Source organism: Sturnus vulgaris, chromosome 17 (genome assembly GCF_052056855.1).
Source record: "Sturnus vulgaris isolate bStuVul1 chromosome 17, bStuVul1.hap1, whole genome shotgun sequence".
NCBI classification, from domain to species: domain Eukaryota; kingdom Metazoa; phylum Chordata; class Aves; order Passeriformes; family Sturnidae; genus Sturnus; species Sturnus vulgaris.
This window is the reverse complement of record NC_142259.1, coordinates 3033233-3055527: the sequence shown is the minus strand read 5'-3', so window position 1 is coordinate 3055527 and position 22295 is coordinate 3033233. Positions and strand designations below refer to the sequence as shown.

The 22295-nt window shown below is 49.1% G+C and overlaps 1 protein-coding gene across 5 annotated transcripts in view; it reads left to right on the top strand.

Moving 5' to 3' along the window:
• The first annotated feature begins 3700 nt into the window (after window positions 1-3700).
• Window positions 3701-22295, top strand: part of PMEPA1 (prostate transmembrane protein, androgen induced 1) — a 45327-nt gene continuing 26732 nt past the window's right edge. The window contains exons 1-2 of one of the 5 annotated variants that reach the window (XM_088175184.1): window positions 3701-4038; window positions 19030-19068. In XM_088175184.1, coding sequence (XP_088031310.1) covers window positions 3936-4038; window positions 19030-19068 — 142 coding nt within the window. In that variant the 5' untranslated portion in view covers window positions 3701-3935. Of the gene's footprint in view, window positions 4039-11733; window positions 11957-19029; window positions 19069-22295 lie in introns of those variants that run through there. The other 4 variants (XM_088175183.1, XM_088175186.1, XM_088175185.1 and 1 more) reach the window with 4 other exon arrangements.

The window sequence follows — 22295 nt, the reverse complement described above, 5'->3', positions numbered from 1 at the left end:
GAGCAGGAGGCCCAGGGAGCAGCCTTGGCTTTCCCTGAAATTTTATGGCAAACCCAGGAAGCAAAGGGAGATCTCACTGTTCCAGACTCATCCTGGAGCCATCTGAGGTGTCTCCAGGGAAAACATAAAAAGAAGTGGAAAAAAGCCCATCAGTGACAGACTACAGGAGCCAAAATCAACAACAGTGTTGTTCTGGAAATGTCCCATAGATGAGCAGCACTCACTGCTGGGTCAGAAGCTCTGACAAATGCATTGGACTGGAGGCTGGATGGTGTCATTACAAAGAACAGGGTGAAGCATTTAAGTTAGCTGATGTACTTTTAATTTTTACAAGCCCATCTGGGATGACTTTAATTATTTGTTCTTAAATCATGGTGGAAAAATGCTGATTATTCTTAAAGCCACATGAGTCGTTCAGATGAAATGGGAATGGTAGTAAACAGCATTTTTAAACCAGCATCGACTTGCAAATAGTTATTTTTTCTTTATTTTTAAAGAAGGTTGGGAAGATGTGAGAACTTGCAGCAGCCTGCACCTGAAATGGGAGCCTTTATCCACCAAAGCTTTGTGAACTTGTAAAAACTCCCCCTAGAACAGGCTGATTCATGGGGTGAGGGCGGGCTCCTCTCCCCTGCTGGGAGAGCTCCAGTGCAGCCTGGGCACCGGGCTCTGGCAGTGCCATCTCCTGTCCCTGGTGCCTTTTGAAAGGCAAAGCTGTGCCTGTTGCAGCAGAGATTGCAGAGAAGGACCCTGCACTCAAGGCACTGAGCTGCCTCAGAAGAACAGTTCATTGCTTACAGCTGCATTCACTCTCTTGAGGCTGTTTAAGGGTGTCCCAACTGTCTTAAAATCCAAGAATTCTGAATTGAACATGAACTGTGGCCACATCCATGAGGCCAAAGAGCTCAGAGGGCTCAGCAGAGGTGGCAGGGCTGGTGCTGCCAGCTGGGATCTCACATGACACAGGGACACGTGCAGTCTTCACCTTGACTTATTTATGGCAGTGCTACGTGTTTTAAGTGCAAAGGATGTTAGCTGCAAGCTGGTAGGCTCAGATAAGGTTCCAGCCACCTTTGCTGTCTAGTCAAGCAAGGTCCTTTGGAAAAGTGTAGCTAATATTCAACTACCAAGTGTTTTAAACATAATATAAAGATATATTTCCAGATAAATGATAGTAAAAGTGGGTTGATTGATAAAGCATATCTGAAATGGAATTTGTCTTCAGAATTTTGACCGTGTGTATGCCTGGCTTTAACTTCCTTCATATGCCATTTGGGGCTGGTAGGCCCAGTGGCTGGTGGGCCCAGAAACATAACAGGGGGAATGTTTCTTCACATTTTCACATTTTCACAAAGTATTTCTAAATATCTGACTGCTGCAAAATAACCTGAGCCCTCAGAAATAACCTGAAGGAAATCAAGATCACCCCTCCTGCATTACTGATGAGGAAACTAAGGCAGGGAACAAAATACAAAATAGGACTGGAAATGCTTTATCTCCAGTTCTAGCACAGATTTTTGTCAGGTAATTGTCCCTAATCTCCCTGCACACCAACTCCCACCTCTGGTGCCAGCCCAGCACCTTCCCGTGCGTTTGGGAATGGCACTTGTTGGATAATTCATGTCTGCCCAGTGCTGGGAAGAGCAAACTTCTCAAAGCTCCCTTCTATCCAAGCCATGCTATCCTCTTCCGTGTTTCCTTTGGATTAGTAATTGTTGGGAGTTACCATCTGTTGAGTGGCAAAGAGTAAAAGATTAAACAACCTGGCAATTCCTTGTTCCTTCTCTCCAGGCATTTTCACAGAACTGCATGGGGCTGCAGGAGTAAAGTACAGGTGGGTATTTAACATTAGGTTGTAGTAGTCATGTAGAAATAAATTCCTTTTTTGGGCAGGGAAATAAACCTTATCAATGGGTGCCACTGTCTCTGACCCAAATTTTGAGGCCATCCATCTTCTGTGATTGCTTCAGCTTTGTAGGAATAGGATTTCTGCAGGTTGGTCAGTTGTCCCCACCTCAGTTCATCTTCCCAGCAACATCTCTGGGGAATGCAGGCCCAGCTGGGGATGGCTCAGATACTCCCAAATCCTAAATCAGAGCTATCAACAGTTATGGGGAAATGTGCTTTCTTAGAAGATAACTGAAGCTGCCTTTATCTCCCAGGAACAGGATTCACCAAGTATTATAGCAGCTACTTCGCACCACTGTAGTTAAGCTTGTTTCAGCATTTTCATTATAAACCTTTGTTTTCACAGGTTTATTTCCCAGAAAAAAATAAAAATCTGTCATGACTAAAGCTTAGCACACTGAGCCCTTAGGGAAGAGATGATGTTTTTTTCCTTTCACCTGTCTTGCAGTGAATGGGGTCACTCCATTTTACAGCATGTGGTTTGAAACAAAAGTGGAAATGTCTCTGGAATAGCTCCTGAGCTGTGAGCAGCACCACTTCTACCATGGGAGCTAATGGCAGAATTTTCACTGAGCTCAGCCATGGCCAGATTGGCCCTTACAGGTTTATCCTTCACATTTCTTTTCCAATATTTCCCATTTTTCTGTCTGAAATACTGTGCTGGGGATTGGCTGGGCAAAGTGAAGCTGAAGCCCTGTGCCCTGTGGCTCAGTGCTGTGAGGCTGGGGCTGAAGGGGGTCCCCACAGCTGAGTGGGTGTTGCGGGGTGAGCCTGACTTTTGGGTGCTCTTCCAGCAGGATGCACAAATCCAGGTGCTTTTGGAGCTGATCTGCAAAAGCTCTGGGAAAAAGCTCTCACTTTTTTTTTTTTTTCTTTTTTTTCTTTTCCCCCAAGTCCTGCTGGAGGCTGGGAGCTGGGGGTGCCACTGGGTGGGCTCAGTGCTGGTGGTACTTTAAAGATCCACTGTTCCACTGTGGGAGGGTGGGTGCAGTGACATGGCTGGAGCATCTCTGATGAGGAAAGGCTGAGAGAAAAGGGCTTATTCGGACTCGAGAAGGGATGATGAGAGGGGACCTCATCCATGTGTGTAAATATCTAAAGGGTGCCAAGAAGATGGACCAGGCTGTGCTCCGTTGTACTGAGCAATAGGACAAGAACTACAAAACTGATGGCCAGGAATTTCCACCGGAACATGAGGAAGAACTTTGTTCCTGTGCAGGTGAACGAACACTGAACAGACTGCCCGGAGAGGGTGTGGAGTATCTCGCTGGAATATCTCGCTGGAGACATTCCAGAAGCTGTCTGGACACAATCCTGTGCTCTGTGCTCTGGGATGACCCTGCCCGAGCCGGGCGGTGGGACACCGGGCGGTGCCTTCCATCCTGACCCGCTCTGCGGTACCGGGGGTCCCGACGGGAAGGGAAGGGAAGGGAAGGGAAGGGAAGGGAAGGGAAGGGAAGGGAAGGGAAGGGAAGGGAAGGGAAGGGAAGGGAAGGGAAGGGAAGGGAAGGGAAGGGAAGGGAAGGGAAGGGAAGGGAAGGGAAGGGAAGGGAAGGGAAGGGAAGGGCAGTCCCCGTCTGGCGCTGACGTCACGGTCCCGCCCGCGGCGGCGGCGGCGCGGCCGCGTCCCCGTGGCCGTGAATGAGCGCGGGGGGCGGGAGCGGAGCGGAGCGGGAGCGGGCGGGCCGCGCTCCCACCGCGCTCCCACCGCGCCGCGCCCCACAAAAGTGCGGGGCTGCCGCGGCCGGGCCCAGCGCTGCCGCTTGCCCGGGCCGGAGGGGCGCGGAGCAGCCGCGGGGCCGAGCGGAGCCGCTGCGCCGCGCCGGGTTTTTTTATTTCCAATTTCTGATCGCAGCTGCATTTCCCTCCCTCCGCCCCCCCGCGCCGAGGAGGAGCCCCGGCTTTATGTGGTGCTGCCCGGGGAGCGCTCGGCGGCCGGGAAGTTCTTTGTGTCGCCGTCGCCTTCCTTTTTTTTTTTTTTTTCCTTTTTTTTTTTTTTTTTTTTTTTTTTTTGTGTGTGTGTTTAAATGTATAACTTCATGGGGCTGAACAGCACGGCCGTAGCTATTCAGCCCAATGTGTCCTGCACATGCAACTGCAAAAGGTCTTTGTTCCAGAGCATGGAGATCAGTAAGTACCCGTCCTGCTGCTGCCGGGGAGGGTGCGGGAGGTGCCCGGGGTGCGGGAGTGCCCGGCGGCTCCGCCGCGGGCGGGGAAGTTCCCGCGGGGGCTCCCGGCGGTGCCCGGGACCCTTGGCTGCGATGCGCTTTCCCGGAGTGGTTTTCCCCCCTCTCTCCATGCGAGCCCCTCTCTCTCTCTCTCTCTCTCTCTCTCTGTCTCTCTCTGTCTCTCTCTCTCATCTGTTGCCGCTGGGATGTCGGTGCGGGTGTGACACGGCGCGGGCCGGGCTGGCGGAGCTGCCCGGGATCAGCCTCCCCGCCGGCACCGCGGCTGGGATCCGCGCTCTTCCCCACGGCCGCTCCATCACCGCCCGCCTCTCGCCCTTTCCCCGCCGTGCCCCGGTGCCCCTGCCCCGCGCCTTCCCCTCCTGCGGGGGTGATGCTTGCGGGCCCCCGAGCCTCCTCCGGGGCTCTGCGCCACCCCCGTGTAAATCACCCTCGCCTCGGTACCGCGCTCCGGACACCCGAGTAGGGTTTGTATTTGGGAACCTGTTTTCCCCGTCTCCAGCCCCTCGGGCGTTTTGTTCCGAAGGGCGATTTGGGTTTTTTTCATTAATATTTTTCAACCTTCGCGGAGTAGCAGTGAGGGCAGTGCCTGACCTAAATATCCACCACTTCTTTATGTGCTCTTTCCCTCTTGGAAATGAAGTGCATGGAGGAGAGAGAGAAAGAATATTACTGCTGAAGGGAAAGGAATGAGTTGGGCTCTTTTGGCAGTTTTAAGCAAATGGTATTTTCTGTAAAGGGAAGGTTTTCAAGGCATCCCAGACCAAGAGGGTTGTTAGGATTGTACCTTGCTTAGCACCTTGTTCAGTGCCGTGAAATCCAAACCCTGCACGGACTAATGCAAAATGGCCCAAAAGGAAAACTTAGGAAAGAGTCTGGATTTTGCATATATTCCTGGCACTGCGACGGGGCAGGCTGGCGCTCGGTGCGTGCAGGGAGAGCCAGCTGAGCTGTGCCTGTTTCTGCGAGCACAGGATCTGCCCCGTTACCTCCAGCGGGGCTGCAGAGCATCTGTCCCTTGGTATTTTGGATGGCTTTTGTCCAGTGTCATCTGCCTTCTCTTTCTCCAGCTTCATCCTTGTTTAATTCAGGTGTCTGAGTCCCGGAGAAGGTCTGCAGGCATTTGTATACCGGGTACTAAAATGTGTTCATTCTGAATTTTAGCATAAACCATACCCTTTGTACTGTATGCACTTTTAATCTTGATTTAATCTCATTCGTGTTCAGACAAAACTAAGCTGGATTTGCCTGATTTTATTAACACTACCGGTACTGAATAGACCATTATTCTTCCCTGACTTTAACAGGCCGGGCTAGATGTGCATACCAATAGCAGTGTATAAATAATGAAGATACAGCTCTTTTCAGCTGGTTGCTGAACATAAACTGTGTCCCACAGAATCCCAAGGATGAGACTTTGTGTCTGATCAAGGCTCATGGTTGTGATAAAAGTTGTGAATTAAAACGTGTAATGTCTTTTGAAGAAAAAGCTTCTATTCCAGTCTAACTCTTGGCATGAGATTTTGTTGGAACAACTCAGGCTTTTAATTTCACTCCTTGACTTTTTAGAAATAGCATAATTTATAATTTTTCTCCCCATTTTTGTCAGCATATGAAAGACTTGGTAAGAGGCAGGTGCTGCTTATGGATGGGGTCTGAGAGCCAGTGAATTACACCGCAGGAGACCTTGCCTGGATTCGGGTGGGTGTTGTGGGAGCCTCGTGCCTGATGCTCCCGAGGTCCTTCCCTGACTTGTCCCCTGCCCTCTGTCAGCTCTGGGGTCCTGACGCTCAGGTGCTGAGTTCCCATTAGCTCCTGGGAGCCTTGGACTGAACTCCCTTATTGCTGCCCTTCCTTATTTCGTGTTGGGGTAGCTTTCTTATCACCGATGTTGTTATTTATTTCCTGATGATGGCGGGCAGCATTCGCTCTCTGTGCTACAGGAGAGCTTTGGTGGCACTACAGGGGCTGTTACCTGATCGCTTCCTCCACCTGGCTCCAGAGGAAAGGGCAGAGCTGAGCCTCCCTGAGATAAATTCATTCTACAGCGTTTTTCCTCCTGCAGTCGCTTGATTTTGTGTATCTCTCTGATACGACTTTGAGGGAACCTCAGAGCAGCTACCACCAGATGCTCTTTAATTTTTCAGCCAAAATTTTCAGTTACCAGGCAGGAACGCTTCAGGAAAGCGGCACGGGGAGGAACACGCGAACTCCTCTCATTTACAACCCTCTAAATAGGTTAAGTGTCCAAGCGATGCCCAAAACCCTTTTTCCTCGCAGGCTTTATTCCGTATGGCGGCTGCGGCGCTGCGGTGGAGGAAGCAGCTGGTTTCTGTGTGTGGCGCTCCCAGATTAGGATTATAAAAGGGTTTTTTTGGGGGCGGGGGCGCGAGTCTCGCCGGGCTGGAGTGCCAATATGCCGGGCGGTGCTAAGCAGCCAGACGTCTGCAGCAGTGGGCTCTAATCGCCTCGGCTGCGTGAAGGAGGTCAGGGGTGACCGGCGTGGCGGAAGAGGCTGTAAATAACTAATTATTTGTCGCGGGGAGCGGAGCGAGACGCCGTGCCTGCCTCCCCGGCGGGCACCGGCACCTGCCCGCCCCGGCTGCCGGAGGATGCGGGTGCCAGGGCGGGCATCCTTCCCCGCGGGCACCTGGGCATCCCTGCGGGCAGCTCTCTCCGGGCTGGGTGGCTCTCGGCATTGGCTTTGCTCGTGCAGACACTTTGGTGTGTTCTCCGAGGCGTTTGGGATTTTTGGGAGGCGTTGTTGCGTCTCCCAGGAGTCGAGGCCGATCCTGCTTACCCGGCTGGGCCGAGCGAACCATGAGAGCAGGCTCCTGTCCAAGCCAAGACTTCTAGGTTTTCACATTCTTTGGTTTAATAACAAACCAAATGCATATGGCTCAACCAGGGATCACATCTCCTTTCTGTTTTCACACTGCTTTTCTGACAAATGCATTTCTTTCCTGTCCCGTCATCGGCAGTTACTGCTTATTCCAGGGCAGAGTGGATAAGAACCACGTGTTTCTTTATTCCCCCCCAAAGTTTTCCTCGTGGAGGGAAGCAAGAGCTGCTCCCAGCATTTCAGCAAGCCCGAGAGTGCTTGCACAGGGGATGTTCAGTTTGTGGCATCTCAGTTTGCCCTCAGCCAAACCGGGCAGTTCCCTGTGTCTGGCTCTGGTCATGTGTCTGTGACAGGCTCTGCTTTTTGCTGAGATCAACGTCCCAAGGTGTGATCCTGGAGGAGCAGAGCAGGGGTGGCTTTTGCTTCTGGTGGCCCAAGAGCTGTCTGTGCCCTTGGCCATCCCATCAGACACTCTGCAGTCCCAGCCCTGTGAGTCTCACCTTTTGTATCTGAGAGAAGAGTGATTCCCTGAGCCTGGAGAGCACAGGAGTTTTATCAAAATTACAATTTATTTTGTGCCCTCAGGTAGTGATTTTAATCTTAGTGTTTTATAATCAATGTCGAATGGAAGAATGAAAAGACACAGAGGGGGAAATGCAGGGCAAATAGTCAAACTTTGTTTTTTCTTGTGGGTGAACACCTGGATTGTGCTGTGCTGCACAGCGGGCCTGGCACACGGCACCAGAGATGATCCTGTACAATCAGAGGTGATCCTTTATAATGCCGGGTGGAGGCAAAACATGGTTCATTCTCCCTTTTCAGTGAGTGTCAGGGTGTTTTCAGAGGAGGGTGTTTGCTGCAGTAAGTCCTGCTGTGTTCTAGCATGGAGGCGTCCTCCAACCCCTGAATGTTTGTCTCCATAGTGTGTTTTCAGATCCTGGTTGTGAGAACATCAGAACTGAAGAGTGTGTGGGGAACAGCAACCATATTCTTTTCCTTAAAGCCAGGAATTCCCAAGATGGGGTCTGGGATTACCTCTAAATTTTTAGGATATTGAATTATCTGCTACCACTGCTTCCTTTGCAAATGGAGAGAAGAGCACCCACAAACTTACTTTTATTTGCTCTTGCTCACCAAATATGCTAATAATTTTAGATTTCCCAGGCTGAAGTTGGTGGTTTGATAAATCCAGTTTTAGAATGAATTTGTAAACCTAAATTATAAGTGGAGAGACATGAGGAGACCTTTCCAAGGGAAGTACCAAACTACATAGTGCCACTAATAGAGGGTAATTACAATGCAGCTCCTTTCCTGAGTAACTCAGTGTACAGTCATGTCTGCTGGTGTTGTTTCATTCAGGTAGCAGCAGCTGTCAGAATTTGCTGAGCCTAATTAGTGAAAAAAAAAGGTAATATATTTGCAGTGGTGTCTCATGTGAAAACTGCCAACCAGTTTGCTTCCTGGAGGGAGATCCTGTACTGGTGTGTGGTTTGTCTTATCAGATGCCTCCTGTTCTCTGATACACGGTGCATCTGCTCCTGGCGGGTCTCATCAAAGTGACAAAAGCTTGCTGGAGAGCTGCTGAGGAGAGAGGTACAAGGGCCACTTCGCTGCAATTAAGTGCAAACTTGGTTCATGCCATGAGCACACTCCCAGACAGACGTCCATAAAGCACAGGAATCATTGGTGTAGACGGGGATGTTTTTATGCAGTGTTCTTCCTGTCTGTGTGGCTGAATTGCTGGGTGATTATTTTATAACTATTTTGGGTGGCAGGAGGTAGGTCACTCGGGCAGGTCCCAGGTGAGGAAAGGCATCCCTGACCTGCTCTGTCTGCGAGTGTCTGGCACCGGGAGGAACAGGGAGGAAATCTGTGGCAGCAGGATCTCACCCCTCATCTCCATCTTCCAGAACTGATCAGTGGCTGCTCTGTTGCTGCTTCCTTGCTGCAGGGAATGCAGTAGTGGTGTGGGAGTTCTTCCAGGAGCAATGGGTGAGTGCGGGGTGTAGGGGAGTGGGGTCAGCGCAATCCTGGCACTGAACATGGGAACAGCTCCAGGAATGCCAGCACCTGGAACCTGGACACAGTGCTGAGAGCTGGAGACACCCTGCACACACACACACACACACCCTGTGAGAGCTGGAGACCCTGCACACACACACACACACCCTGTGAGAGCTGGAGACCCTGCACACACTCAGCACAAAGTTTTCAATACTTGAGAAGTCTCAGGGTACTCTGTGTGTGTGCACATGCAGGCATAAACACATCCGTGAAACTTAATTTAGTAATACAGGAAAGTGGCTCCAATTGAACTGGTTAATGAAGCAGTTAGTAACCAGAGAAAGGATTTGTGTGGTTCGGGCTTGTTTTTTTTTATTTTTTATTTTTTTTCTTGCTTGTTTTTTTTTTTTTTTTAAAGCAGATAAATTTCAGCTGTAAGAATTTATCATTCAAATCAGAAGATTTGGGGAGCTATTGAGAGTAAAGAGAGCTTTGATGATTTGGCAAGGAATACAGCTTCTAAGGCAGCACTTTGATCTGCATTTTAAATGCTTCTTTGTAATGACAGTTTCACAATTTCTTTTCTCCTTTTGAGTCAGTTTTGCAGAGGTATGTTTTGAGAGAAAATAGCAACAGCACACATTATTCTTGTTGGCTTTGGAGCCAGCTAGAACTTGTAGTTCATCCCGGATCTTTTGGCTACCATGGTAAATTTATGATTGCACCAAAGAGGAAATTAGTAAAGATGTTAAATATTATCAAAGCTTTGCAAATCTTTTGAAATCTCTCCGGTGTGAAAGCTAAGCTTGCATTAGCATTTCTGCTGTGGTGTGTTGAACAGTGTTTATCCAAGCATCCACCTAATACTGCAGGTTCCTGATTTAGCTTTTTTTTTCCTTCTGAAGGACATGCTACTGTTTAGCACATGCATCCTTTTAATCTTGCATTGCACCTGAAACCTTGGCTCTAATGACTCGAGCTTTCTCAAGACCACCCTACTGGTACCATTTTTCCTTCCCTTCTGTCTGCAGCACCTCCTCCAAGTCTTGTTGGAGGGAGAAGGTTGTTGGTACCTGCATGTTCATATACAATAGAGCTTGTTTCATTAATTGATGTAGTATGGAGAGGGGTAGGAATTAGGAATTTTTATTAAGGTTTTAATTTAAATTTTCCATAGCATCTTGGGGAGAGGTTTATATTTCTCATTGGAAATCAGCAGCCTCAAGCATGAGAACGAATAAACAGGTTTTCCCAAATTGGTTCAGAGCTGTGTGGCAGCTCTTCTGGTGCTGGTTTTGGCCTCTCCTGAGCTGTGGCTCTGATGAGCTGTACCAGGCTGGCAACTCTCTGCTTGTGGAGCAAGTGTGTAAAACAGGGCACACATTTCATTTGCAAGGTAAATTCGCCCAGGAAGCTGGGTCTCAATACATGCAAAGGGTACTGGTAGGCCTTAGATAAATAGTGCTGTGTGAACATTTGACTTGCATCCCTCCCAAACTGTCCGTGACTGTGCTCAGTGGGGCGTTATCCCTGCTTTTGGATCTCTCTGGTACACGGTGCTGATTTGGAGCATGTGGCCCTGAGACATGTCAGTCATCCATCCCACTCAGACATGGCACAACCAGGGCACTGTCTGTGTTTAGACTCAGGTTGGCATCAAGTCCACCTTCACTTCTAGCATTTTTTTTTTAACTAAATGCTGCTGTTTCACTGTGTACAGCAGTGCTAAGGCCATAATCCATCAGTGTCCCCTTTTTCTCCAGATAGTCAGACTTCCCATTTCTCACTGATGCAGGACTAGGCTAATGCTCCATTTAGAAGAGGGTGTGTTTTTCACTGTGTGTGGTGTGTGTTAGCGTGTCCCAGACTGTGGTGTTATATAAAGACACCTTGCACATCTTTGGAAACTTGCCTCACAAGTTGTCAGTGTTGGTGGATGTCCACAGTGCTTTCAAGTGGTTCACACATTTGTGTTTGGTGTATTCAGTCTCGCACATCTCTTTAATAAAATGCCTCAGACTGGGTAATTTTTCACTTGCAGTATATATTCAAAAAAGTGCAGTTAGAAAGGCAACTGCTTTTGTACATGGCTGTTCTCTGAACTATTCCTGAGACCCTGCTGATGCCTGCAGAGCTGAGGGATTGTGCCTGTGATGGTTTGTGCTCTTCAGCAGGTGCAACAGGATTTCCCACATTTGCAAACTTGGCCCAAGCAACCCAGCAAAGCAGAATTTAGCCTTGGCGAGTGAAAACTGATTAACCCCCAGGCTTGGAGCGTACCAAGGATGAAAAAAGTTACTGGCACAAAAATCAAGGCTGCTTTTCAAAGAATATGTGCAAGACATGGCTTGGGGATTTTTTTCCATCTCTTCATTCTGTCCAATATGTAAAGTAGCTGGTTTGTTACTCTAACCCCCTACAAATGATTGTCAGTAATAATTCTGTAAAACTGTGAATCAACTCTGCATGACTTTGTGCAAATAGACTGAGTAATTTCTTTGTTCTTTTCTTCTTACTTTGTAATTGGAGTCTGTAAAAGCCCAAAGGTTTGGTCTTGTGGAAAGCATGATTCATTTATTGGTGTCTGTGCCGACTAGTTATCTTTCAGTAATTCCAGAGTGCTGCTACAAGCCAAGAGTGATTCATACATGGCTAAGTGCACAAACAAATGGGGTCATGGCCATCTGCAGAAACTTTTCTAATCTATTTATGGTATCGGAGAAAGAAGTGGGTGTATTAAGGATGATGGAATAGGTGTCAATTACATTAGTGACTATAACTGGTTAAGTAACGCTCACCATTACTCAAAACCACATCTGCTCCTTGCTACAGATCACAACAGCAGGTCCTGTTAAAATGTTAACACAGGTCTGATACAAGAGATGGATTGAGTGTCCAGCCTGCATCGCCATCCTCACAGCTCTCCTGCCTTCCTTGAGATTCAGGGATCAGGAACTTGCACTGGGAATATTTGTAGTGGCAAAGCCTGTCTCTGCTATTGCAGACCTTAGTCATGGTAAGCTTTACACACAGAATTTGGCTTTATACTTAACTTGTGTTGATGATCAGGATGGGGTTTGTCATGTCTAGCAGGCAGAATGGCTGTGCAACATCTCATGGTGCTGGTCAGGTGGTCAGTTTTCCTTCCAAAATTTCCATCAGTGGTTTAAAATCTTGAGGGAAGATGACCAGCATCTTACAAGGTGGCCTTTCTCTACTTCTGTTCCTTTTCACTAATTGTGAAAATTAATTCTCCCTTTGTAACTCCAATAACAAAACATCCCTGGCTGCAGCTGTGCCAGAATTGCTCTGGTCAGGTTTTAGGCTTTTGCTCCGGGGGAGGCTCCTTTACTCCTGCTCCTGCCCTGCCCAGGGGTGGAGGCGCTGGGTCCAGGGCTGGAGTTGGTTGTGAGGAAGAGAGAGTTTGAGACCAGCAATAGGAAACACAGGGCAAGAAGCACTCCAGAGGTGGAGGGTCTCTAGTGGGCTCCCTCTGGACCCTTGACTGCCAGAGCCTGCCTGCTCCTCAGCCTTGCACCCTGCAGCTGCTTTTGCAGCTGAGATACATGCATCCCACAAGATGTTGCCCTTGCAGAGCATGGAGGGCTCTCACAGTGTGTTAGAAGTGTCCCATGTCTGCAGGATGGCTGAGTGTTACTCATGATGAGGTTTGGAAGTGGCCATGGCCTCGTCTCCCTGAGCCCTGGGAGACCTGTACAGTCACTGCTCAGTTTGATTTCAAAGGACTTGACTAGAACACAGAGCTCACAGACTCCAGTTTCTGTAAACTGAATTTAAGCATCAGCACTGGCCAAAAATATGGAAGAATTTGGCAATGCATTGTTGTTGTCCTTTCACTGATGTTTTGAGCACTGTGTTCTGTTGCACCCTCACTGCATGTGCTCCCTTGAAGGGACACAAGGCCTGGCTGACACTCTGAGTTCTCTTTAGAGGGGGAAGTGACCCAGACTTTTGCCCAAAGGACTGATGAGCCTCTCCTGATGTCTGAGCAGCTTTCTTCTCCTGCCCTTGCTTTACTTAAGTCAACAGATTGTGTAAGCCACATGCGAGATTTACCTGCAGGGCAAGTGGGAGAGCAGCAGTGCCATTTGGATGAGTTCCCAAGAGACATCTAACCACTGAAGTGTTCAGACTCACATTTCCAAGCCCGAGTCCTACAACAGTCCCGAGTCTGCCTCGTCGCCTCCTCCATCCGTGGCTTTGGCTGCCGAGGACGAGTCCCAGGGAATTTGCCGTCTGCAGCCACTGGCTGGCAGCTCCTCTGCGGGCTGGGCTCTGTGCTGAGCAAGCTTGGAAATTCTCCCCCTTAGTGGTTTCTGTTTAATGTTATGATTAATGTCGTTATTTCTTACAAAAACAGAAGATCCCCCCAAAGCAGAGCTCCGGCGCTGTTCCCACGGTGCTCAGGGTCCATGGGGCTCACCCTTGGAGCCCTGCACTTCTTCACGGGGTGAAACCCACAGCTCAGCAGCTGAAATGTCCCAGGCTTGGGCTTGTCCTTGGTGCCTGTTCCAGGCCTGAAACCAGGCTGGGTTTCCTTGTGCTTGTCACAGGTGTTTGTGCAGCGAGACCTCGAGAGTCCGTGGTTGTTGGTGTCCCCTGTGCTGGCTTGGCTGCGAGGGCTCACCCAGGGCAGATCTCTTTCCTGGGGGAGCAAGTCCTGCTCTTTCTGTGTTGTTTTCATTATTTCCACTTTACCAAGGGTGATCTCTTGGCTTCAATACCTCAGAAAAACATATTCAGATCAGGCTGTTCATCACAGAGCTCTGAAAGTACCTTGTCCTGCTAGGTGCTCTCTTTGGGACACTGAAGAAACAACAAGATTGATGGGCACTTGCCTCACACAATTCAGGGAAAAGTTATTTTAAATTGCAATTATTTCCCACATAATAAGCAGGAATCTAATTTTTGTTGTTACACTTACATTACTGTAATGGGACTTTGCTTGAATGGGAAGATGTGTTTTCAAATTCACTGTTTCCAACTGCACAGACACACTCAAGGTGTGTAACATTTAATGATACTGATCACTGGTGTGTAATGCAATCAGCGTTTATGTTTCTCTAGTGTGACTTATTGATGCCAGTATATACACACTGCACCTTCCTCAGCTTTTTCTGGGAATGCTGGTGCTGTCTGTCCTGTCAGCTGATGAGCCAGAGATGGGCTCAAAAACAAGGAGAGGGGGCAGAGGTCTCTGATGGGGGTCCTGTGCAAGGTGCAGAACGAGCTGCATGGGTTACAAACACATTCCATCCTGCTGATGGCTTTTAATCCTCATTGTTCTCATGGGTTTTCTTGATAAATACACTTCTCAACCTCCACTGAGTTGTCATCCAGGCCTGAATTGTAAGGAACAGTAAACATAATGGACAGACTCAACTTAATAGATTTTGCTACAAGCTTTTTATTAGCGCAGCTTTTTAAAAAGAAGAAGGAAAAAGAGATGACTGCATTTATTTACTTGAAATGCAGAAAGTAGCTCTTTGAAATCCAAGGGAAGCATGCCCCAGTGGGCTCAGTTCAGTTGGTGGCTGTGGAATGAGGGAAGGATCCATCCTGCAGGTCTGGAATGGGTTAACAGTGCCTGCAGATGTTCAGGAATTCCTCTTTTGACTTGACCGTGGGGTTTTGCTGCTCTTCAGGGCACAAGTGCACTCCAGTCTCAGCAGGTTCATGGGTTTGGAGATGCCTTTCATCCTCTCCTGTTCTTGCTGCGTGCTCGGGGAGGGATCACGCTGTGTCTTGCAGCCATGTGTCTTCCTTGGTTGCGTTTCTAGAGATTTGCAGACCCACATAAAACATCCATTAAATTAAGCAAAATGGCCTTTAGAAAGCTACATTTCAAGTGGAAGAAATGCTTTATGTAACGTAGGGGTATGTGAGGGGACCTAAATACAAGCTTAAATTGGCTGTTACGAAAATAGGTATAATTGGGTTTTTGCACAGTGATTTTACAGCTTCTGAGTTTAATGTCCTGGTGAAATCCTGCATCCAGTCCACGTGCAGCTGAGGAGATGGGGGTTGAGGAGCCTGAGCAATGGGACTTGTTCTAGGAACAGCCTTGCCCTCGATTGCAAAACTGGACATACCTGTCATTTGCTGAGGCTCTGCTGTGTCTGAGAGGTGTCTGGAGTGGTGATTCCTTCTCACCTGCGTTTGCCCTTCGGTCTCTGCCCTCAGCCACCCTGTGTCAGGGGAAGGGGCATCTCTGACCGTGGTTGTAACTGTTTGCAGGTGAAAAATGCAGCTGTACCCTCCTAACTGGGCACATGCCAAGAGCTGCAGCTTTGTTTTCCAGCCAGATCAATGCAGTTCGTTTAAGTCGTTGGGTAATTTAGTAGCTGGAGGCACTTCTGTGGGCTTGGCGTGAGAGCCACTGCTTCACTTCCCCCTCGGGAAGGCTGGGGAGGGTTTCCCTCTGAACCCAGGCTTCCCCAGCTGCATCCGGGCACAGGTGATGCTCTGGGGTCTTTGTCCAGCCATTCTGGGATCAGGAGCCTGGGGAAGTGCAGGATATCACATTTTGACCTTGCATCCTCATATTAATCCTGATGGTTTTTCCTGTCTCAGTATTTAAAGCCTTTCCATTCTTCTGTCTGGGGAGACAGAGTATTGGCTCTCCCGGGTAAAGATTGACACATCCTCTTTTGGAAAGTTTGTCTCAAAGCAGGTTTTCTTCATAGAAATCAAGGTGCCTTTGAATCCCGTTGGCAGGAATTGGAAGAATGTTTATTTTTATTTGGTCTATCTTCAACCAGTTAGGCCTGAGAGCCAGTTTCCTTTCTAGTTAGGTCTTGAAAGGATGTAAAAAATCTGCTGCTTTCCTTGGAGTCTCTTAGCCAAGGCATGGGAAGAATGCCTGGTACTGCGAGGCAGGGCAGAAAAAGCTGAGATAGTATTTGCTGCTTCTTTGAAACTATCCCTTTTTAATTGTCTAAACAGCAATTCAAAGAAAATCTCTGTTCTTCTCTATCTTCTTCCAGCATTATAATTCTATATAATCACTTTTCTTTCTCTAAAAGAATAGAGCATGATTCTTTTTTTTCCAAAAGGGAGAAGGGATAAATTCCAGATGTTGCTGGGATACACTTTTTGCCTCTGTTTAACATTTAGTGGCTTTCAGTAAATATGCTGCAAGAGGTGGGGCTGGTGTTTTTATTCCAGGACGAATCATCTACAACAAATCCCATCTGCCACTGGGGGGAGAGTGTCTTTTGGGTGTGACCTGGTGGGGTTGGAGCTGATTCTGCCAGAGACTGAGGCTGGCCCAGGTGCTGCTCTGGGGTTTTTGCCCTTGGTCACTTCATGCTGCCTTTCCCACTCCACTGCTGAGCTCCTGCTCTGTGAGCATGAGGGTCAGATCCCTGGCATGGGAATGGGCACTAAACTGGCACAGGGCATTTTTGGGAGCAGCTCTGCTCTGCAGGCAGCCCTGGCTGGGTGAGGGCTGTCATGTCCTCTGTGCTGTGCCACGTGGGATGCTCAGTTTAGCAGGACTCTCCTGGCCAGCCAGGCCTTCTGCTGCTGGTGTTGCAGCCCAGCAAAGAACATCCTGCACCAGTGTGGGGCTGGATCCAGAAACTGGGCTCTGCACATGGGCAGCCCTTTTCCCTCCTTTCTTGCCTTTTCAGTGCATGCTGTGTTTGTCCCTGCTGTGCAGCCTTGCAGGTGAAGCAGCAGTGATTTTCCAGCATGTGTTGCACAGAGGCGTTGTGGGACCAACACAGCAGCTCCATTCCCTGTTTCATGTTTTCACCTGTTTAGGCAAAGCACATCTCTGCTTTGTTGGCAGCCTGTTGGGTTGCACAAACAGTGTAAGACAAAACCACGAGCAGGTGTTGGTCCAGCCAGGGTAATTACTGGTTCCATGCTGCTGCTGGTAGGCAGAGAGCCTGAGCCACCCTTCCCATGGAGCTGTCTGGCAGCACTGTGGCTGCAGAAGGGCTCAGGGCACGGCTCAGCCACTCCCTGGATCTCTTCCCTGCTGCCGATTGCATAAAAAAGTTTATGCATATAAGGAGGGAGGGAGGAGAGCTGAGGGTGGCTCTGGTCAGGTTTAAAGCACCAGCTTTATGTGCCAGTTCTTATTTGCATTTTGAAAATTGGCAAATGCATGGCTGAACCTAAAGGGCAGATGTGAGGATGGGTGAGGCAGGCGTGCTAAGAGACAGAGGAGAAGCAACATCCCAAAATCTTGCCTGACTTCAGAGGGTTCAGGCTGGCATGTCTCACACATCCCAGAGCATGGCCAAACATCTTGGATGAGACATGATGGGGAGCTCGTACCCACACATGCACAGGGTGTCACGCTGCATCACCTGGGCTGTGGAGCAGGGAGGGGAGAGACATTGCTTTCTATCCTTTTGGAAATTTAGCCAGAGAAAAGCTGATCCTGATCCAGCCAGCTGCATGCACAGTGTCTCTTTCTCTCAACTTTTAAATTTCCTTTGGGCTCCCACCCTTCTGGGTCTCCCAAACCATTTTGGCATCCACTTTTTCTCAGACTCTACATTTTACTTTTGGGACTCCCACCCTTTTTGGCCTCCAGTCTTCTTTTGGCCTTTCACTCCTTTCCATCCTCCCACCCCTTTTCAGGCTTTGTGCAGTGAGCTGGCTGAGCAGGAGGAGGAGGAGGAGGTCCAAGCTTGTTGCCACACGTTGGTGTTTGGCTCGGCAGAATTCCTTTCTCTCCTTTCCTGTCACGCTTGGTGTCGGTGCCCGTTCCAGGGGGTTGGTGGTGGTGCACATGGGCCTGGAGGCTCTCAGCTGCATTCAGGTGACACCTCGTATTTTCAGGCCCACTTTTGAACAGCTGCATGTGAAGCATCTGAATCAGCCTGACTTCACATCAGTGAGCCCAGCCTGTGACCCCTCGCTGTTTAGCTGCTGCAGTAATTTACACTGACTCTCTGATCCTTAATCTTTTTCTGGGATTAAAAAGTTGCTTTTCTCTGTCCTCCCAGGTACACGGAAAGTAACTTTTTAAAGCTTTATTTGAGAGCAGTGATGTGCTGATATATTCCCTTGAGCCTGCTGTGTTGCTGCAGAGGCAGGAGCAGTGTGAGGAGAGCCGTGTGCCCGTGGCCCCAGCGTGCTGTGTCTGGCAGCTCCTGCCTCCCTTGCTCTCGGGTTAAAGGCCAGTTTTATAGGCCAGTAGGACTCCTTCTGATCAGACTGTACTAATTAGTACCAATTAACCATTATCAGTGACAGACAGTTCTTACAGGCTTAATAAAAGAGTCCTGTGTACACGTGTTTCTTTGGCGAACCTCCTGCGGGATGCAGAGCTCCCACCCAGCCCAGAATGTCTCAGCTTGCCAGGCACTGGGGAGGATCCATGTCCTGGAATCCCTTCAGTGTTGCAGGCAGTCACACATTGATGGGTGACAGAGAAGTCATGAGTTATCTTCTGTTACAAACTTTCTGCTGCTTTGTTCGCCTCACTTGAAAATACATCTGCCGGGCATTGCTCTTGGGGTGTTGTGCAAGATTTTGCTGTGGCTCTTCCTCTTCAGCACTCCACAGCCACTGCCCTCACTATGGGCCTGTGGTGTCAGGAGACCCCGAGCTGTCACCAGGCTCAGCAGCATGTGGGGCTCAGCTCTGTGTGTTTGCAGAGGAGACAGAGTGTGATAAACAGTCCATCAGTGCCTTGAAGGGCAGAGTGCTGCCCTGCGCCATGGACAGGCAGTCTGGCATCGTTGCATGTGGCAGGGGAGTGTCTGGGGTGGGTTGAGTGATCCCCAAAACTTCACAAACCACTGTGAAACTTTGGCATTGCCATTAGGGGAGATCAGGAGAGCAGTCCTGGGGAAGCAGGGGAGAGAGGAAAGGGACCTGGTGTAGCAATGTCTGGTGTGGGAAAAGCACGTGGGGTCATTAGCAGGAGTGTGGCACCTCTGGCACTGCTGGCCCTGTGGAGATGGTGGGAGCAGGTGTCTGCTGGCCATGGGGAGCTCTGCCAGGACGAGTCCCCAGGAGGGGAGCTGGGGTGTGTGTGCAGCCGCTCGGAGGTGGCTCCCATCACTGACAGATCCTTTCTGTTTTTCTTTCAAATGTCTCCAGGCACTGAATGTTTAGGTCGCACCTTTCCAGGTAAACTGGGTAAGTGAAGTATTTCAAGAGTTGCCAAGATCTAATTACGAAGGCTGATTGCATGATTGCAGCTGCTGCACTGTAAACACCCCTGTTACTGCTCCACGGAACGGGTGGGACATTGCCTGGCCCCCAGAGCAGCAGGTACCTGCTCTTCTGGTGCAGAGGGGGATGCAGTGGTGTCTTCAGAGGCTGACTGTGCAAACCTGCTGGTTTTTGTCTGTCCATATCTGGCTGCCCTTTGGTAATCCTGGATGGGATTTTTTTTTCTTCTGCTCTTCAATATAGAAACATGTTCAAAAGCTGTCATTTTAAGCACCAGTATTCTTTCGTTTGCTGCTACTCTGGCAAACTGATGAGCAGCATTACATTGAGGAAAGAAACTTTCACTCTATTTTATGAAAGTAAAGTAGTTGACGTCTTGAATTTTTTTAAGCCATGGGATGTGGGACTTCTGCTGAGTGTGGCCAAAGATGTCCATGTTCAGCACAGACAAAACCAGACACTGGAAACTCTGTTAAACCAGGCTCCTGGATTTGAGCTGAACCTGTTTGCAAAAGAGCCTTTAAAAAGACACTGTTATAATGTTTATGGATCTCTCTCAGTTTAGAATTGAGTTTATGGCAGTACCTCAAAACTAAGGTGTCTTTGCTAAAACTAAGGTCTTCTTTGCTCAAATGTGATGTGTCAAGCCTGCTGGAGAAGAACTAGCTAAATACAGTGTTAACAAGTGGTGAATAAATGATTTTAATAAATGGCAAATCAATTGCTATAGAGCCTGGAAAGTCAATAGAGCTTATGACCTTGGCTTATAACCACACTCAGATCCTTAACATGCTTATAATGCCTACAAATCATTCATTAGGCTTTTATCAAGCATCAATTAGTAAAAGTCATAATCTAAAATAAGATGAAGAAAAAGAATTATTTCAGTCCCTTTATTCCGAGCCTGGTGGCACAATTTGGTTGCACAGCAGGATAGTCCTTGCTTATGCAAAAAAGCTGTAAGACACCACCAGTCCCCCGGCAGCGTTATCGTGGTGCAGACATCAGGCAGGGGAACCGTGGGAGCCTGAGGCTGGGATCAGTCCTGGAGCTGGGACACTCACACCAGCCCGCAGGGAAACTGTCCTGCAGCAATCAATGGTTTATTTACATTTATTTTATATTAATGCCTTAAGATCTCAGCAGATCAGGCGGGCAGAGGGAGCCGCGGTGTCCCAGTGCTCTGAGCGGTTCTCGGGGCGTTTTCGCTCCAGCAAAAGGTGTTTGGCTGTTGCTCCATGGTTGTAAAACTCACACCCGTTTTCTTGTGCTGTGATTTGGGAAAGTGTGTGAGCGGGGATGTGCTGGAGCTGTGCTGCTCTTCCTGCTTTCCCTAGTCTTCCCATTCTGTGTGTGTGTTTGTGCCTCGGGGAGGGAGGCAGAGATGCAAGTGAAAACATGCGGTTTTCTTAGAATATAAATAACAGAAAATTAAGTATAATTTTTGTTTGTTGTAGAGTCATTCCCTGCAGTCTCCAGTTGTTTGCTCCTTTGCTGCACTCCTGTATTCTTTGGGTTTTTTTCATCTTACCAGATGGATACTATTTGGAGTGTGCTGCAGGACACTTCAGTGATCTTGCTGCAGGGTTAATTGTGCACCCAGCGAAGAGCTGTGCTTGCAGACATCAGTGCATGCCCGGGCTTCTGAAAGCCCGGCCTGCCAGACGGGGCTGCCTCTATCAGACGGCTTTTTGCCTCGCCTTTGTTGTCTGGGTCCTTGTCTGCAGCTCCAGCCTGGGCCGGCATTCCCAGACATCGCCACCTCCGCCACCCGCGTCCTCCCGGAGCGCCCTGCTGCTGCCTGCAGAGCCAGAGCCCCGGGGACCGATGCCCGTGCCCATCCCTGTGCCACCTGGGCTAAAACCCTGCATGTGCTGGGTCAGAACTCCAAACCTGGGCAGGGAGCAGCGCTACCTCCTGCAAGGGAGGTTTGGCATTCACTGGGCTTTTTTTCCTGGGTTTTTGAGGTATTCCACCATCTCCCTGGTAACTCCTGGGTGTCTGGGGTGTGGATGTCAGACTCTTGGATTCCTGTTAATGACTTGTGGATCCCTCTCGTGCCTGCTGAGAGGGAACAGTTTGGCTGAGCTGCAGCCTCTGCCCGGATCTGTGTGCTGGGGCATGGTCAGGCACCACCGTGTCCCCTCCATGGGGAGTGAAAGAAGAGGTGCTGCAGTTTCTGGTGGATTTTCTGTCAGCTCTCCTGCTTCTCACAGAGGGTGGCTTGGAAATGGGTACAGAGGGGGAAGGAGAGAATACCTTCAACAAATGGCTGTTCATCTTATTTTGGAGGAGATGCATTCCTTGAACTCTTTAAAATCAAAGGGCAAGGTGGAGGGTTTGCACCAAGCAAAATTCACATAGCTAAACATTGCAAGTACATGAAAATGTATGATTTCTTAAAAGTTTGGGTGAATTCTGAGAAGCTGGGTCGTGCTCTACATTCACTGAGACGCTCCCCTGTGAAAATGCCAATGTGCACCATTCTTTATTTTATTGTTGTGGGTTTGGGCATTTAGTTATATTAGTCTTAAATGCATTTGTTTCCATAGCTGCACACTGCTGATAAAATCCCAGTGTGGGATCTCTCAGTCTCCCTGTGCATGTGCACCAAAAATAAATCCCAGGCAGTTGTCAGGAGATGAGCTGCTGCCATGGCAGGTGCCAGGCTGTGAGGAAATTCTGGCTGGACCCTGCTGAGGCTGCAGGTGTGTGGCATCTTGCCCTGGTGCCACCATCCAGTGTCTTGCCACAGCTCCTGGCTCTCTTGATGCCTCAGTAGTTCCCAGGGACCTGGAGCACCTGGGGAAGGAGATACCACAGGGCTGGTGATGTTTTGGAGATGGGGTAAGAAGCATCAAAGGCAGGGGGAGAAGAAAGTCCTTGTCCCTCACTTTTTTGTTGTGTAAAGTATGGATGTGGTGAGTTGTGCTGGTGAAGGATTGGCATCAGGTGGCTACCAGGATACTAAAACTCCTCTCTTGTTCTTAATTCACTGTACTCACCATCAGCTGTTGATAAATCACCTCTCATCAGAAGGAGGTGGGGATTTAATGGCTGTTTAAGTGATCTCAGTTGCTGGGTCTGGTTTTGCTTGGTCTCAGGCTGTAACTGCAGAGCTCCAGCCTGGAGTTGGCAGAAGGAGGGAGGGTTCCCTGCAGCTGCCTGAGGTGGCAGCTGAGGTGCCAGGG